General features: G+C 43.5%; 1 protein-coding gene across 6 annotated transcripts in view; it reads left to right on the forward strand.

Annotated features, from left to right (window-relative positions):
- Nucleotides 1-17,898, forward strand: part of NME6 (NME/NM23 nucleoside diphosphate kinase 6) — a 67,799-nt gene that overhangs the window by 2,249 nt on the left and 47,652 nt on the right. For 4 of the 6 annotated variants that reach the window (XR_012242800.1, XM_073619247.1, XM_073619243.1 and 1 more), the window contains exon 2: nucleotides 2,928-3,041. Coding sequence is in view for 5 of the 6 variants with exons in the window: in XM_073619247.1 (XP_073475348.1) it covers nucleotides 2,955-3,041 (87 nt within the window). In the remaining variant the exon portion in view is untranslated. Of the gene's footprint in view, nucleotides 1-1,698; nucleotides 1,805-2,927; nucleotides 3,042-17,898 lie in introns of all 6 variants that reach the window. The other 2 variants (XM_073619244.1, XM_073619246.1) reach the window with 1 other exon arrangement.

The following is a 17,898-nucleotide window of genomic DNA, read 5'->3' on the forward strand; positions in this document are numbered from 1 at the left end:
GGAGTTCTAATTCCTCTCCACTGTCAGATTACAAAGATATGGTGAGAGGGATTCCCCCACCCACATTTGAATGTGTGAATGGGGGGAATCAGGTCAGGTATTTTCGTTCAGCCTGCTGGTTAACCACTTGACCCCCGGAAGATTTACCCCCCCCTTCCTGACCAGACCATCTTTGGTCATTACTTTAACTGACAATTGCGTGGTTGTGCGACATTGTACCCAAATAAAATGTATGTCCTTTTTTTCCCCACAAATAGAGCTTTCTTTTGGTGGTATTTGATCAGCCCTGGGTTTTATTTTATTTTTTGCGCTATAAACAAAAAAAGACAGACAATTACGGTAAAAAAAAAAAAAATATATATATATATATATATATATATATATATATATATATATATATATATATATATATATATATATATATATATATATATATATATATTGCTTTCTGCTATAAAACACATCCAGTGAAAAAAAATCGAATTTCTTGATAAATTTAGGTCAATGTGTATTCTGATATTTTTGGTAAAAGACAAAAATCCTATTAAGATATATTGATTGGTTTGCGCAAAAGTTATAGCATCTACAAACTATGGGATATAAACTGGAATTTTTTTTTTTTCTACTAGTAATGGCGGCGATCAACGGCTTATAGAGGACTGCGATATTGCAGCGGACATTCAGACACTGACACTTTTGACACTTTTTTGGGAACCAGTGACACTAATACAGTGATCATTGCTAAAAATATGCTCTGTCACTGTACTAATGACACTGGCTGGGAAGGGGTTAACATCTAGGTCAATCAAAGGGTTAACTGTGTGCCTAGCCAGTGTTTTGGTGTACTGTGGGAGGTGTTTTTAGTAGGGGAAGTAATGGATTTTATTTCCTGCTTTGCGGGGAAAGATAATCCATTACTTCCCAGCTGACAGGACAGAGCTCTGCCGTGTTTACATAGGCAGAGCCCTGTCCTGTGTAAATTCATAAAAATGCCAGATGCCAGCAGTAATCCATTGGCTGACACCTGCTGTGTTTAATGACAGCACAGCTGGGTCACCAGGGGTGCGTGCCCCCTACCAGGAACTGCCAGATCACGTACCTAGTACATGATCTGGTGCAGCAGAGCCACCTTGCCGCTGTATATCTATGTTATACGGTCGGCATGCGGTTTGAAAAAAAAAAAAAACTGACTCATGTATAGCCACCCTAACATTGTTCAAGGAACCTCCTCCTGAAAAATATCTAAAATGTCAGAAAAATAAAAAATTTGGGTTATTCTGTGTGAATAGGAACACATACCAAACATACAGGGGAGGTTTTCTCACTCAAAAAGGAGGAAGTGAGGGGAACTCTGCAGCAGCAACACACAGAAATAAAATAGCTATTTTTATACCCCCCCCCCCTCCACACTCTATCTTCACTTTAAAGCAGGGTTAAATCCAGAAACAAACATTTATTATATTGCAGATTGCCAATTCTTAGATGTGACAGCGGTATTAGTTTACTTTTTATGTCTTTCACTCTTTACTTTCATCTGGTGATCAATCCAGCAAGTTTCTTGTTTTTCAAAGCACAGACCCCCTAGAAGAATGTACCAGTTTACATGGACATCTAAATCTGCTAGTATATTTAACCCTACACCCCCCCCCCTTCCAGACTGACAATACTGGTGTGACTCCTGTGTTCTTTCCTCCACAGTTGTGTCCCATTTATACAGGAGGTGTGTTATTGGCCAGATCACCAGGTGAGGACAGAGGGGGAAAAAAAGCCAAAAAACATCAGCAGTCATCACATCTAATGATTGGTAAGCTGCAATATAATACATTTTTGGTTATGGGTTTAATATCACTTTAAGGGCTCATGCACACATAGCTTAAAAGAGAAGTATGGACAACAATTTTTATTTTTATTTATTTCAGGTACTTATATAGCGCCGTCAATTTGTGCAGCGCTTTACATATACATTGTACATTCACATCAGTCCCTACCCTCAAGGAGCTTACAATCTAAGGTCCCTAACTCACATTCATACATACTAGGGACAATTTAGACAGGATCCAATTAACCTACCAGCATGTCTTTGGAGTTAAACAGTTATGGTCACCTAGGTGGATGCAGAATCGATCCAATGCTGCATCTGTGCCCACCAACTCTGTAATGAGAACTGAGCGATCAAACACTGCTGATCGCTCAGTTCACACCTCTGCTTTGAGCAGAGACCCGTGATGGTCAGTCAGTGGCGCTCTGCTCTGCCCCTCGCACACTCACTGGAGTGGTGGTGGCAGGAAGGGCTTACACAGGCTTTCAGCGGATCGATGAGAGACCGAGCCAGGTGCAGTCTAGGCATCTGGGTGGGTCCCAACCATTTGGTCGGGATCTTTCCTGAGCCTGGACCGGCTTAGTGACATCATCTGACAGTGAACTTTGGCCCGCTGTGAGCTGAAAACAGGTCACAGGAGTTCAAAACAAACTGCACTCCTGTGATCTACAGGAGAAGTAGGGACAAAAGAGCTTTGGCTATGCTTCTTCACTTATACAGGCAATCAGCATTTTTGTTTTTTTATGCCTATAAAAGCACCTCTATGTTAGCCTATGTATGTTGTCATACACGCATAGGCATGTACAGGAATATTTGAAGGGGAGTGTTTTTAGAGGCAAAAAAAACCCCACCAAAGACCTTTTGAACAGAAACATGCATAAACGCACATGTATGTGCTTAAATGTATTCCAATGGCCAAAATAAATTAATATTCTGGCCAGTAGAATGCATTTACGCTCAAACACCATACAAGTATAAATGAGGTACATGCATGCATTACATATTGTAATATAATTGTCTTTTTTTTCTGCTGATTGCTTATAAGCCTAATAACCACATACAAATGATGGTACCTAGTACAATATACGTCTTTATTTTGTCTTCACAGATAGTGCCTTCCTTCATTAATGGGATCATGTCCACATTGCGCTGGACTCGCTCTCTTCAGCTCACTTTAGCTGTCATTAAACCTGATGCTGTGGCCCATCCAATTATATGTGAAGTAAGAATGTTTGTTTTCTTATCATACAACTGTTGGATAGAAAGGTACAAAACAAGCAAGGAAGATCCTCCAAAAAAAAGGGGCATTTGTTTCTTGTATCTCCTGTACACCAATCCCGGTTGCCTGTTGGTGTGCAGTCCCTGTTTGCTGAAATTCAAGAGCAGGAAGATGATCTATTGGGATGTTTATAATATTGCAGTTCTGACAGTTTCATATTTCAGATACTGGGGTGGCATAGAGAACACCAGTCACACAAGTTAAAATGGGTAAAATATGCAAATCACACTGAAGAATTTGGGGAGATCTTGTACTTTCTTGTTGTCTTCTCAACATTTCTATTGGCTGTCCTCCCAGTAAATCTTTTTTTTCTCATGTAAAGAGCAAAATTGAATAGATTGTTTTGGACTGAAATACCGCACCCTCGTCTTCCAGGACGGCTACTTGAGAGATGATTGGCTCCGCCCTCTACAGGAAACACAAATCAGACACAATTTGAAAGGCCCCTCCCTCATTTCTGATCTGCAGTTGTTTTGTGTTTCCAGGAGTACACGCCGTAATGTTTTTTTTTTTTTTTTTTTGTAGGTCTGGTAACTGTGGTTGGCGGACCCCCCTTTTTGTTTTTTGTGATACCCAGATGAGTTGTGACCTTGTCTGTGGCATTTCTCTTCTTCAGTAGACTAAAAAGGGCCCCCCTATGTTGATATGGATTACTTGCCTTGTGTTGTCTTAGCAGCGGCAATTTCCATTGCACATATCCAGCATTTGCCTGGATATGTGAAGATGTCCAAGTAAGTTTCCTCATGATTTCCCCGCATTGAGTGTATCCAAATGGCAAGTCGCATATCTGGACGCTGATGTCTTAATCGACTCAGCGTGGATGCAATGGGGGGATTCGCTGCTTTGGGAAACAGTCTGCCAAACGCAGGGCAGACTAGTTTAGCAGCACAACAGCGGTCAGCAGACTATCTCACCAGCCGGTTTAGTGCCCTCTCTATGGAGTCAGAGGACATACCTGTGGATGGAGCACCTGCACAAGCTGAACCAGCGGCTGCATCTGGGTGCAATGCTGCCCCCAAGGTAAGTGCCTCTGCATAACCTGTTGTTAGAGCTGCTACAGTTGGGGTCTGTATATATTTGTTTCCCTTTTTAAAGGAGTTTTTCTAGATTGATAAGCCTGTAAAGAAAAAAATTTGGAAACTGTAGAGCTAGGCTTCCTGATGGTTGTAAAATTATTTTTGTGAGGATTGTATTCCTTCAGGAGCAGGTTCTGGATCTTTTGCCTCGGTTAAGGAATTGATTGCTTCTATGAAAGAGGTAGTTGCCTCTTTTCAGTCCTTAAATGTCAGATTAGCAGGGCTAGGTCCTTCCACTTCAAAGTCTGTTACTGTGACTCAGGAACCTTCATTCTCTGCTAGATCTCTTCCTTAGTATCAGAGACCATTAGTTCATGAGATGTTTCTGACCTGGAAAAGGGTGAGAATGCAGTATCTGCATCTGACGATGAGTCTGCGTCGGAGGTTGAAGATACTGGTTGCTCAACTAGGTATCTTTTTCCAGTTGAAGACATTGACGAACTATTAAAGTCAATATATACTTCTGAACAGATCAAGATGCCTCAGCAAACACAGTCTGTTCAGGACAAGATGTACAGAGGCTTACAGGGACGTAAACCTAGGTCTTTTCCAGTACATCGCTCACTCAAGGACATGATCCTTTCTGAATGGAAAGAACGTGAAAGAAGGTTGTTCCAGTCTAGAGGACATTTCCCAAGAGAAGATTTCCCTTTCAGTCTGATTTTGAAGAGGTGTTTTTCAAATGTCCTAGGTTAGACGCTCCTATGCCACAAGTATCTAAAAAGTTAGATCTCTCATTTGAGGATTCTGGAGTCCTTAACTTCCCTGACGGATTTCCCAAGTGTGGCTCGGGGTTAAAATTCAGCACCATTAGCGGTAACCCCGAGCCACACTCGGGATTACATTGCAGGATCCTGGTGCGGCATTACTTACCTTGTCCCCAGGATCCTGCGATGTCCCCCGCTGTGTCTGCGGGCTCTGCCTTCTCCGAAGCCTCTCTGTGCCAGGCTCCGTTCCCTGCGAGTGTTGCGACGCACGGGGGCGGAGACTGGCGGCAAATTTAAAAAAAAAAAGTAAAAATCATACATACAGTACTGTAATCTTACAGATTACAGTACTGTATGAAATCATTTCACTTCCCTTCTGTCCCCAGTGCTTTGTCCAATGCCCTGCATGCAGTTTTATATGATATATACTGTTCTTTCTGCCTGGAAACTTGAGATTGTCCATAGCAACCAAAAAGTGTCCCTTTATGTCAAAAGTGGCTTTAGACCAACTAGAAAACAGCGATAGTAAATTAGAACACTTGCAGAATTAAGCGATAGTGAATCGTGGGGAAATTTATTTTATTATTATTATATTATTTTTTTAATTATTTATTTATTATATTATAATTTATGTTTTTGTGTTTCAAACTTCATCATACCCGGGATATCTACTAGACTCTTGGTGGACAGATCTAAGTGTGTTATTGTTAAGAATTACAGGCCTAAAATATAAAACGCCAAATTTCCATGCAAAATAATGGTACCGCTTTCAGCACCTAAAATCCTAAATAATCATACCGCCAGGGAGGATAAGGATCAGATGGATAGGAAGGCTGATTCTCTATTACGTAAGGCCTGGGATGCCTCGGCCTTTTCTTTAGGGCCAGCTATAGCATCCACTTGTGTTGCTAGAAATTTGGATGTGTGGGTTCAACGTCTGGATGACCTTCTCTCCTCCGACACCCCCATGGAGGAGGTCAGGGAAGATTCAGTGAGATCTGTGGCCAGGACATCAGCTCTCATTAATTCAACTAGATGGGCCATCTGGCTGAAATCTTGGGAGGGGGACCTATCCTCCAAGAATAAACTTTGCAGCATACCCGTTGAGGGCAAGCTTTTATTCGATCCTTCCTTAGAGGATGTCCTAGCTCTTTCGTCTGTGAAGAGTAAAAGATTTCCATCTTCTCGGAAGAATAAGCCACAGGCTTATTCCATAAGGCCAATAGGCAATAGGCAAAGAAAAAGTGGTCATTTAATAAAGATAAAGCTTAAGGAGGGGCACTCTTTTCTCCTTGAGCCCCTTCCAAAAATTCCCAGTGACGCCAGAGTGGGGGTAGGGGAAAGGTTGTCCCATTTCACCAAAGAATGGGCAGAGATTACCAGCAATCCTTTTATCCTCCAAATTATAGCAGAAGGTTACACGTTGGAGTTCAAAAGCCCCCCACCTCTGCCGAGTGACCAAGAGAGACGGCAGGCCATGCTGGATTTGTTTTCGATATGGGAAATGGAGGGAGTTATCTCCCCGGTTCTGGAGGATCAAAAATTTTGAGGATTTTATTCTCGTTTCTTGTGAAAAAAGCTTCCGGCGGATTTCGGGTTGGTCATCAATTTAAGCGTCCTAATCAGATTCATACTCTACAGACGATTCCGGGTGGAAAACCTTTATTCTGTCAGGAATCTGTTGTTACCAGGAGTGTTCATAGTAACCCTGGATCTTCAGGACGCTTACCTTTATGTACAGATCTGCCAGAAGCATCAGAGATTCCTCAGATTTGTAGTCCTAATGGAGAACGGTCCAAAACATTGAGAGTTCAGAGCCCTCCCTTTTCGTCTCTCGGCAGCACCGAGGATTTTCAAGATCATGCCTGAAGTCATGGCCTATTTTCGAATGCAAAAGATCTCAATCGTTCCATACCTGGATGATTTTCTTAATCATACATCTTGGGACACAGAGCCATAGTAATTACTATGTGGGTTATAGGCCACCTTCAGGTGATGGACACTGGCACACCCTAAGACAGTAAGTCCACTCCCTATATAACCCCTCCTACTACTGGGAGTACCTCAGTTTTTTGGTGGTGGAAGAAACCAGGTTTAGCCCGTAACGCTTATCTTTTTAGAGAGCTGGACCCCGGGATCCAGTGCTTCTGTTTTTTTCAGCCATATAGTTTTAGTTTTTCTGGCGGGGTCTTTTACAGGTCCAGGAGTGTGGATCCCGCGATAAAAAGAACCCCGGTTCCTGAAAATAGTGCAGCGCAATAAAATGTCCAAGATATTGAATGCAATAAATAAATACAGAAGTCCAGGTAAGTGCATGTGCGGACAGCACAAATCTGAAAAAACGGTGCAGTGAAGAGTAAAACGCTGTATCCAGTGAAAGTGATCCCTCCACCACAGGTAAAGCTGGCCTCTTACCTCATGGATTCGACCTGAGACAGGTCACAAAGCAGTAGGCAAAAATCAAATCAGCAAGTAAGATGCCCTCTGGATAATGTCTTCACATCCATACTAATGGTAAAACTTAAGATGCTCCATAAACATATAAAGACATAGGGAGAAGAATCTAGTGCTCACAGGCATGTAAACAAACTATCAAGATGGCCGTGGGTGACGTCACACGTGACTTCTGACCCCCGTACGCGTTACGTCCTTGGGCGGGACTTCATCAGCGTGGGGCAGGAATACACATCGACGGCCCGCATTGTTTAAATAGTGTCATGGTAACCATTAATCCACAAATCGGGCTCCCGGATACAGTGGCCCAATAGCAGCTTATATCACAAAGAAGAAGCCTCCACCAGGGGAGCCATGAAATAGGATGGATAGCAAAATGAGGATAAAATATACAAAATAAATAAATATGTCAATAAGACTGGCGCTGTTTTGTAATTAAGAAATAAGGGACAATTAAATCCTCATAAATATATTAAACATAATGCGCTTTATGCGTCTCAGTTCTTATAAAGAAGAACCTATCATATTTAAAGGGCACTCTACCCCTAGGACTAATATAAATATAAATTTATAATTAGATTTAAAATTAACGTAACATCAAACCACGACCATCATAATGATTCAAAGGCATTAAAATAATGCAAAAATTGAAAAAAACAGAATATAAAAAATAATAAATATAAAAAAAATAAAATAAAAAAATTAAATGCATAATAAATACAAAAAACTAATTAAAAATTAACTAAACCCAGAGAAAATAATACCTATCTGTTGGAAATAAAACAATTAGGATCAAAGTCGACATTCATCCCTGCAGGAGACATCACCTTGGTCTCATAAATCCAGAAGGATTCTCTGCGACTTAATTGGCGGATATAATGACCTCCTCTCCAATGTCTGGGGACCTTCTCGACACCCCAAAACTTCAGGCATTTGGGGTCTCATGGTGACACAATCTAAAATGCCTGGATACACTATGGGTTTTAACTCTTCTAAAGATATTACTAATGTGCTCACCTACCCGTACATGTAATGCTCTCGAGGTGCGTCCAACATACTGCAAGCTGCAGTCACATTCAAGCATGTATACGACTCCAACTGATGCACAAGTGATGAGACCTTCAATCTTGTATTGTTTACGTGTGACAGTAGACGTAAATTCTTTCCGCTTCTTAATGTTGTTCCTGGCCTTTCTGCAAGTGGCACACTTGCCACATGCGTAAAAGTCAGATAAGAAAGTAAAAAGTCTACTGTCAGCTAATTTAGGTGGGTCCACCACTCCTGGTGCTAGGCTATCACGAAGCGATGGTGCCTTACGATAAATAAACTCAGGTCGATTCGGAAGTACTGGACCAAGTATCCGATCATACTTCAGAATCGGCCAATGTTTGGCTACAATTCTCTCGAACTTCCTGTATTGGATACTATAATCCATAACCATTTTAAATCCAGTAGTATTACTCTGGGCATCATGGCTTACGGTCTTGTCTGCTACAACAGTCCTTCTGTCCATATGCCTAACCCTCTCAATTTCAGAATGAATAGCTGAATAAGCATATCCCTTCTGAGTGAAATGGGTTGCCAAAACCTGGGACTGGGATAAAAATTCCTCCTCTGACGTACAATTACATCGGAGTTGGATAAATTGTCCTCTCGGAATGTTGCACAACCACGACCTGTGGTGGCAACTATACAAAGGGATGTACGCATTACGGTCGGTACTTTTAAAGTGATTCCTAGTGTGAAAGCAGTTATCCTTTTTGAAAATTTCCAAATCCAAAAAAGTGATCTGATGATGGTCAATATTCCAAGTGAGCTTGATATTTTTGGTGTTATTATTTAATTTATCCATAAACAACTGTAAGCTGGACATATCACCTTCCCAGATCATCACCAAATCATCTATATACCTCTTATAACAAGACAATTGAGGTGGGTGATCACAGAATACCACATCTTCCTTCCAGTGGGCCATAAATAGATTGGCCACACTGGGAGCAAACCTAGCGCCCATCGCCACACCTCGTGTCTGTAAATAATACTCCTTGTTGAACCAGATGTAATTATTGAGCAAACAAAACTTGAGGCTCTCTAACAAAAATTGTATATGCTCACTAGAAAGATCTGGGACTGCTAGGGCCCATTCAACCGAAGATAAAGCTTCCTCATGGTCTATGATGGTATACAGTGATCCTACGTCCGCAGTTATCAGTATACTAGTGGGAGTACACGAAAGAGTATCAAGAATTTGGATAATCTGTTTGGTATCTCTTAAGTAAGCCTTGGTTGTAACAACCAAAGGCTGCAGAAAGAAGTCCAAATATTGACCTAACTTAGAGGTCACGGAGTCTATTCCGTTGACGATTGGACGTCCAGGGGGCTGGTCGGGATTTTTATGCATTTTAGGCAAAAAATAAATTATCGCAGTCCTACAATACAGAGGGTCCAGATAAGATGCTTCTTTAGAATTGAGAATCCCTTGGATTTTCCCTTTCTCAATGAAAGAATTAAAGAATTTTTCAGATTTGTGCTGTCCGCACATGCACTTACCTGGACTTCTGTATTTATTTATTGCATTCAATATCTTGGAAATTTTATTGCGCTGCACTATTTTCATTTGCATATTTCATTGGAGGTTTTATTTGAGTTGCCCTTGAGTGCCAGCTTGCATTTCATATTTATTTATTTTGTCTTGTTTCTTATGTGTCAGCGCTGAATATTTCTTTATATATTTTTTTACCACAGAAATCCCTGCGGCGGGAAAGGTAGGTGGAGATTTCTAAGGGTCCTTTCACACTGGGGCGGTTTGCAGGCGCTATTGCGCTAATAATAGCGCCTGCAAACCGACCCGAAAGTGCCACTACTTTCATTCCAGTGTGAAAGCCCCGAGGGCTTTCACACTGGAGCAATGCGCTGGCAGGACGGTAAAAAAAGTCCTGCTAGCAGCATCTTCGGAGCGGTGAAGGAGCGGAGTATATACCGCTCCTTCACCGCTCCTGCAAAGAGGCGCTTTGCGGTGGTTTTTAACCATTTCTCGGCCGCTAGCGGGGGGTAAAACCGCCCCGCTAGCGGCCGCATACCGACGGTAAAGCGCCGCTTACAATAGTGAAGTGTGAGTGTGAAAGGGCTCTAAGGAATTTTTATGTTTCTTATGAATTGTCTCCTTTAAAAAGTAAATGTTGTCATGCCTAAAAGTCACCATTGGGGGCTGTATAGAGCACATACCTTGTCATGCTTTCCCCAAAGATCACGTTGTCTCAGCAGAAGCTGCAGATTCCCTCCGGCTAGCAGCCCAGGCCTCCTGTAAGATTGGGGGGGGGGGGTTTCTTCCAAAAAAACACACCCCACCTGGACAAAGCTCTCCTCCTCTCCCTGGATAGGGGGAAGCCAGAACGGTCGGCGATGCCGCTCCGTTTTTCACCGCCCCTGCATGGCGGTTTGTTACCAGGTCTCCTCCTCGCCATTCCCCCCCACACACACACACACAGAGAGGAGGGGGCAGGGCTTAGTGTGGCATTGGCGTGCGGCAACGTCCAGCGTGGGAGTATGTTTTAAAAGCTCCATTTTTGCTGGCAGCAGCTGTCGGAGGGACACGAGCAAAAAGGGGCATGTAAGAGGTTGGTGACACAGGCATTCCCTTGGCACATTTACTAAAAGCATCAGGCTGAGCGTTAATAGCAGTGGCAGTTGCTGGACTAATGCTCAAGCAGTGGATGCGATTTCTTCTGGTAGTACCTCTGCATTTGTGCATCGGGCTATGGTCAAAAGGGGAAGTAGAAACAAGAGAGTCTCAAGAGAGACTCCTTCAAGCTCAAAATAGCCTAAACTCATCTCTAAAATGGCATCCTCCCCTGATACATCTGAAGTGGCTGGTCAGAGTGAGCCATCAGGGCCATCAGGTGTTGCAACTGTTTCCAACACTGCAGCCCCTGTTTGTTACTGAAGAGTTTTTTTCCTCAACCATATTAGGATTGGAGCAAAGGTTAGCGGCTTTAATTGCATCCCAGAGTGGGACTAAGCACGATAGGTCCACTTCCATCACCCAGGACCCTCAAACTGAGGAACAGGGGCGGGAGATTTTTATCAGGGGACCGGGAAGAGGCTGATGACTCCTTCTGAGGGGTCAAATGCGGAAGTATCAGGTTCACAATCTGAAAGATTGATGGTACAATCTCTTACTGAATTGGTCCGCTCCACATTTATGCTACCCTTAACTGAGTCGGTTGATAAAACTACTTCTTGTCTGAGTTCGCTAAAGCCTCTCCAAGCTGTGCATGCTTTTCGTGTCCATTCATTGTTGGGAAAGCTTATGTATTCTGAGTGGGATCACCCAGATAAGCATTTTTAGCCTCCTAAAAAGTTTTCAACACTTTATCCTAATAGAGGAAAAGTTAAATAAAAAATGGGAGATACCAGCAATTGACGCTGCTATAGCCTCTGTGAATAAAAGGTTGACTTGTCCGGTAGACAATGCTCAAATGCTTAGGGATCCAATGGATAAGAAGTTGGAATTCCTATTAAAGAACACTTTTTCTCTGGCAGGTTCAGCTGGCAGCAATTGGTGTATGTCTCCTTCAGAGACCAGTTTAAACAGGTGCTCAAGGTTATTCCTGATCAGCAGGCCCAAGATTTGGCCGAGCTACCAGGGGCATTATGCTTTGCAATAGACGCTAGAGATTCTATTCTCCAGGCCTCACGCCTTACGCTTGGGCTGGTGCATATGCGTAGAATACTATGGTTGAAAAATTGGTCAGCCGGAGCGCCATGCAAAAAGCTCCTGGCTAGTTTTCCTTTTCGCTGTGAACGGCTGTTTGGGGATGATCTAGATGAATACATCCAAAGGATTTCTAATGGGAAAAGTACCCTTTTGCCAGTTAGGAAAAGGAGTAAGCGTATTTCATTTAAACAAGCCTCTTCTCCAGTGCCAGGAGCATCAGCCTCCAGGCAGTCACGACGGCCTCCACTGTCAAATTCAAGAGGTAAACCTCAGGGTCAACCCCAGGGACAAAAGAAGTCCTGATGAAGGAAACCTACAAAACAAAATACTAAAGCCTCCTTATGAAGGGGCTCCCCCGCTCACTCGAGTGGGGGGGAAGACTTCTGCAGTTCTGGCAGGAAGAGTGTCTAGACAAATGGGTGGCTTCCTCAATAACTCTAGGGTAAAAACTAGAGTTCCGAGAGCCCCGTCTCCTCGTTTTCTCAGATCAAACATTCCCAGGGATTCAGAGAAAAAGAAGTCTCTCTTTCAAACGTTGGACCATCTTTTATCTCAAAAGGTGATATCGGTGGTCCCCATGGAAGAGCAGGGATTGGGGTTTGATTCAAACCTTTTCACGGTAACAGAACCAAATGGAGATGTCAGACCCATTCTGGATCTCAAAGATCTAAACCGGTTTTTGAATTTCCGCTCTTTTGCATGGAGTCAATCCGATCAGTAGTCTCCATCCTACAAGGTGGAGAACCTCTGGCATCAATCGACATCAAGGATGCATACCTCCTTGTGCCTATTTTTCACGCTCACCGGAAATATCTACGTTTCGAGATAGAAAATCTTCATTTTCAGTTAGTAGCTCTGCCTTTCGGTCTAGCTACTGCACCTTGAGTATTTACAAAGGTTCTGGCCCCTCCTCTTGCCAGATTAAGAGCTCAAGGTATAACGATTTTAGCTTACCTAGACGATCTGCTCTTGATAGACCAGTCGGTAGCCCGCTTAGAACAAAATATGGTCACCACTAGGGATGAGCTGAACACCCCCCTGTTCAGTTCGCACCAGAACATGTGAACAGGCAAAAAATTCGTTCTAACACGCGAACACCATTAAAGTCTATGGGACACGAACATGAATAATCAAAAGTGCTAATTGTAAAGGCTTATATGCAAGTTATTGTCATAAAAAGTGTTTGGGGACCTGGGTCCTGCCCCAGGGGAAATTTATCAATGCAAAAAAAAGTTTTAAAGACGGCCGTTTTTTTAGGAGCAGTGATTTTAATAATGCTTAAAGTGAAACAATAAAAGTGTAATATTCCTTTAAATTTCTTACCTGGGGGGTGTCTATAGTATGCCTGTAAAGGGGCGCATGTTTCCCGTGTTTAGAACAGTCTGACAGCAAAATGACATTTCAAAAGAAAAAAAATTAATTTAAAACTACTCGCTGCTATTGATGAATTGCCGGTCCGACAATACACATAAAAGTTCATTGATAAAAACGGCATGGGAATTCCCCCACAGGGGAACCCCGAACCAAAATTTAAAAAAAAAAAGACGTGGGGGGTCCCCCTAAATTCCATACCAGGCCCTTCAGGTCTGGTATGGATATTAAGGGGAACCCCGGCCATAATTTAAAAAAAAAATGGCGTGGGGTCCCCCCTTGAAATCTATACCAGACCCTTCAGGTCTGGTATGGATTTTAAGGGGAACCCCTTTTGATTTCTCCCATAGACTTTTAAAGGGTGTTCCGCGGCTTTCGAATTTGCCGCAAACACTCCAAATTGTTCACTGTTCGGCGAACAGCCGATGTTCGAGTCGAACATGAGTCCGACTCGAACTCGAAGCTCATCCCTAGTCACCACAGTCAACTACCTGGAATACCTAGGTTGGATTCTCAACCTAATGAAATTTTCCTTAAAACCATCAAGGAGATTGGAATACTTGGGTCTGATCATAGATACAGCCCAGAAGAGGGTATTCTTACCCCAGGCGAAGATCAGTGCCATAAGGGAGCTGATTTGGCTAGTCAAGGCAAATAAGAATCCTTCTATTCGACTTTGCATGAGGTTGTTGAGAAAGATGGTGGCTTCATTCAAGGCCGTTCCTTATGCTCAGTTTCATTTGAGACTGCTACAAAACAGTATCCTATCGGCTTGGAACAAGAAGGTCCAAGCTCTAGATTTCCCAATGTGTTTGTCTCCAAAGGTACGCCAGAGCCTCAGTTGGTGGTTGATAACCAAGAATCTGCAGAAGTGAAAATCCTTCCTACCAGTTACCTGGAAGGTGGTTACAACAGATGCCAGCCTTTCGGGTTGGGGAGCAGTCCTGGAAGAGGCGACTGTCCAAGGGAAATGGTCCAGATCAGAAATGACCTTGCCCATCAATATTCTAGAGATTCGGTCAGCGCGATTGGCCCTGAGGGCCTGGACGTTCAGGTTACGGAATTGTCCTGTCAGGATCCAATCCGACAATGCCACAGTAGTGGCCTATATCAATCACCAAGGGGGCACGAGCAGTCGTGCGGCTCAGAGAGAGGTGAATCATATCCTGACTTGGGCAGAAAACAATGTACCTTGCCTATAGGCAGTCTTCATTCCATGAATAGAGAATTGGCAGGCGGACTACTTGAGTCGCCAGCAGTTGTTCCCGGGAGAATGGTCTCTTCCCTCTGATACCTTCCTGACAATATGTCAAAGATGGGGGTTCTGGACGTAGATCTGTTTGCATCCAGGTTCAACAAAAAGATTGACAACTTTGTGTCAAGAACAAAAGATCCGCTAGCTTGTGGAACAGATGCCTTGGTATTCCCATGGAATCAGTTTTCACTGATTTATGCATTCCTTCCTGTTCTGCTGCTTCCACAACTTCTTCGCAGGATCAAGCAGGAAGCGAAGTTGGTGATTCTTGTGGCCCAGGAGATCTTGGTATGCAGAGATCATAAAGATGGCGGTAGGGGACCCATGGACCCTACCACCACGTCCAGACCTTCTCTCGCAAAGTCCGGTATTCCATCCTACCTTACAAACGCTAAATTTAACGGTTTGGCTTTTGAGACCCACATTCTTAAGAAGCGTGGGCTGTCAGGTTCAGTGGTATCTACCTTGGTTAATGCAAGGAAGCTAGCCTCAAGAATCATATATTATATAGTCTGGAAGGCATATGTCTCCTGGTGTGAATCCAGGGGTTGGCACCCCAGGAAGCATGTCATAGGTAGAATCCTTGACTTTCTGCAAATGGGGTTAGAAATGAAGCTGGCCTTGAGTAATATCAAAGGCCAGGTCTCGGCCTTAACTATATTGTTTCAGCGACCACTTGCTTCGCATTCTTTGGTTCGTAGCTTTATTCAGGGGGTCAAAGTCTACTTGAAGGCGACTGCTCAGATTAGAAAAACTGAGGTTTTGTTTGTATTGCCTGAAGGTCCTAAAAGACGACAGGTAGCATCTACTATTTCTAAATGGATTTGACAAGTAATTGTTCAAGCTTATGGTTTAAAGACGAAGAATCCACCTTTTCAAGTGCACTCCACAAGGGCTGTTAGTGCTTCGTAGGCAGTGCATCACCAAGCCTCCATGGCTCAAATCTGCAAGGCCACAACTTTGTCTTCAGTCCATAGATTTACCAGATTCTATCAGGTGGATGTACAAAATCATGAGGATATCGCCTTTGGCCACAGTGTGCTGCAGGCAGCAGTATAAGTCCTCTGATCTCATGGTGCCCTACTTTTGTTGTGTCTCCCTCCCTTCAGTTGGCATTGCTCTGGGACATCCCACATAGTAATTACTATGGCTCTGTGTCCCATGATGTACAATTAGGAATATAGGATTTTTATAACCGCTTACCTGTAAAATCCTTTTCTTTGAAGTACATCACGGGACACAGAGCTCCCTCCCCTCCTTTCTGGTATACACGTGTATTGCTTTGCTACAAAAACTGAGGTACTCACAGTGGTGGAAGGGGTTATATAGGGAGTGGACTTCCTGTGTTAGGGTGTGCCAGTGTCCATCACCTGAAGGTGGCCTATAACCCACATAGTAATTACTATGGCTCTGTGTCCTGGTTCAGGATCTGCAGTTGATCTGGCAGACCTTTCAGAAATTGGGGTGGAAGGTCAATCAGCAGAAGTCTTGCCTGATTCCCTCCCAGAGCATTCCCTTTTTGGGTTACCTAATAGACACAGTTGCCCAAAAGATTTTTCTTCCGGGGGAAAAGATTTTGAAGATTCTTCTCTCCATGCAGAACTTCAGGTTGCTCCCACAGGCATCCCTTCGTCAGATTATGCAGTTATTGGGCTTAATGACCGCATGCATTCCAGGAGTGCATGGGCCTAATTGCATTCCAGGCCCCTTCAGGCGTTTCTTCTGCATCATTGGGATCGCAGAAAAAGTTCTTCGAATCAGCTTGTGCAGCTTCCAAGAGAAGATTTTATCAATCTGTCCTGGTGGGAGCAATGGGAACATCTGCAAGGAGGGAAGGACTGGACATAGTATGCCCCAACGAAAATTACTACAGATGCCAGTCTGTGGGGCTGGGGATCTCACTTAGGGGACTGGTATGCTCAGGGAGCCTGGTTGCCAGAGGAGGCATGCCAGTCATCAAATTTCAGAGAACTATTAGCAGTGGGGAAGGCTTTAGCTCCTCTGGAGGAGAGGGTCTACTCAAAAGACCTGTTGATTTTTTTCAGACGATGCCACGACCGTGGCATACCTAAACAAGCAGGGGGGCACTCGCTCAGACACTCTTCTATTATTGAGCCAGCAGATTCTGACCTGGGCAGAGAACAATGTCTCTTCAGTCAGGGCGGTACACATCAATGGGACGGTAAATGTTCTGGTAGACTATCTGAGCAGAGTAAACATCAGTTGCAGCAATTGGCAATTGAACCAAGACAAGTTCCAGGAGATCATGTTAAGGTGGGGTGTTACCAGAGTGGATCTTTTTTGCATCCAGGCATAACAAGAAACTACCGGCTTTCTTCTCTCTGGAAAGGGAGACGGAGTCCTTAGGGACAGATGCTCTAGCCTACGCCTTCCCTCCCTTTCTTCTCTCGCCACTTGTGGTTCGGAAGATTGGTCACTATCAAGCAGAAGTTATCCTGATTGCCCCTTGGTGGCCCAGGAAGAGTTGGTTCTCCTCTCTGAAAGCACTTTCAGTAGAGACCCATGGCCCCTGCTGGAGCGGAGGAATCTTCTCCATCAAGGGCCAGTACTCCATCCAAAACCTCAGACCTTCCATTTGACGGCCTGGAGGCTGAGCGGCACATCCTACAGCTAAGTGGGTGTTCAGAGAAGGTTATTAAGATTATCCTAGGCAGTCCTACGTTAGTCACAAGGAAGATCGATGTAAAAGTTTGGAAGACTTTTTTTTTTTTTCTTTTTTCCTGGCAGAAGAAAACAGGAGTTGATTCTTTTTCTACTCCCTATATACTAGATTGGAGAAAGGACTTTCTGTCAGCACCCTTAGATTTCAAGTGGCTGCCCTGTCTCTGTTTACAGAGAGAAAACTAGCTGAGGACCCTTTGGTCAACAGGTTTCTTTCAGCCAGAGCTAGACGTACATCCAGGGTTGTTAAACATGTTAAACAGATTCCTCCCTGATTCCTCCCTGTCATTAATTTTGAATGCTCTGACCAAAGCTTCCTTTGAGCCATTACATGGGGCCTCTCTAAAATTGATTATTTTAAAGATTACCTTTCTGTTGGCCATAATGTCAGGGAGAAGAATTTCTGATTTAGAGTCCCTTTCCTGTAAGGACCCTTTCCTGGGGGTTTTAGAGGACAGAGTAGTGATTAGGCTTCATCCCTTGTACTTGCCCAAAGTCTCTTCCAGCTTTCACAAGACCCAGGACGTAGTCCTTCCTA

The sequence above is a fragment of the Aquarana catesbeiana genome, linkage group LG03 (assembly GCF_042186555.1).
Source record: "Aquarana catesbeiana isolate 2022-GZ linkage group LG03, ASM4218655v1, whole genome shotgun sequence".
Lineage (NCBI taxonomy): Eukaryota > Metazoa > Chordata > Amphibia > Anura > Ranidae > Aquarana > Aquarana catesbeiana.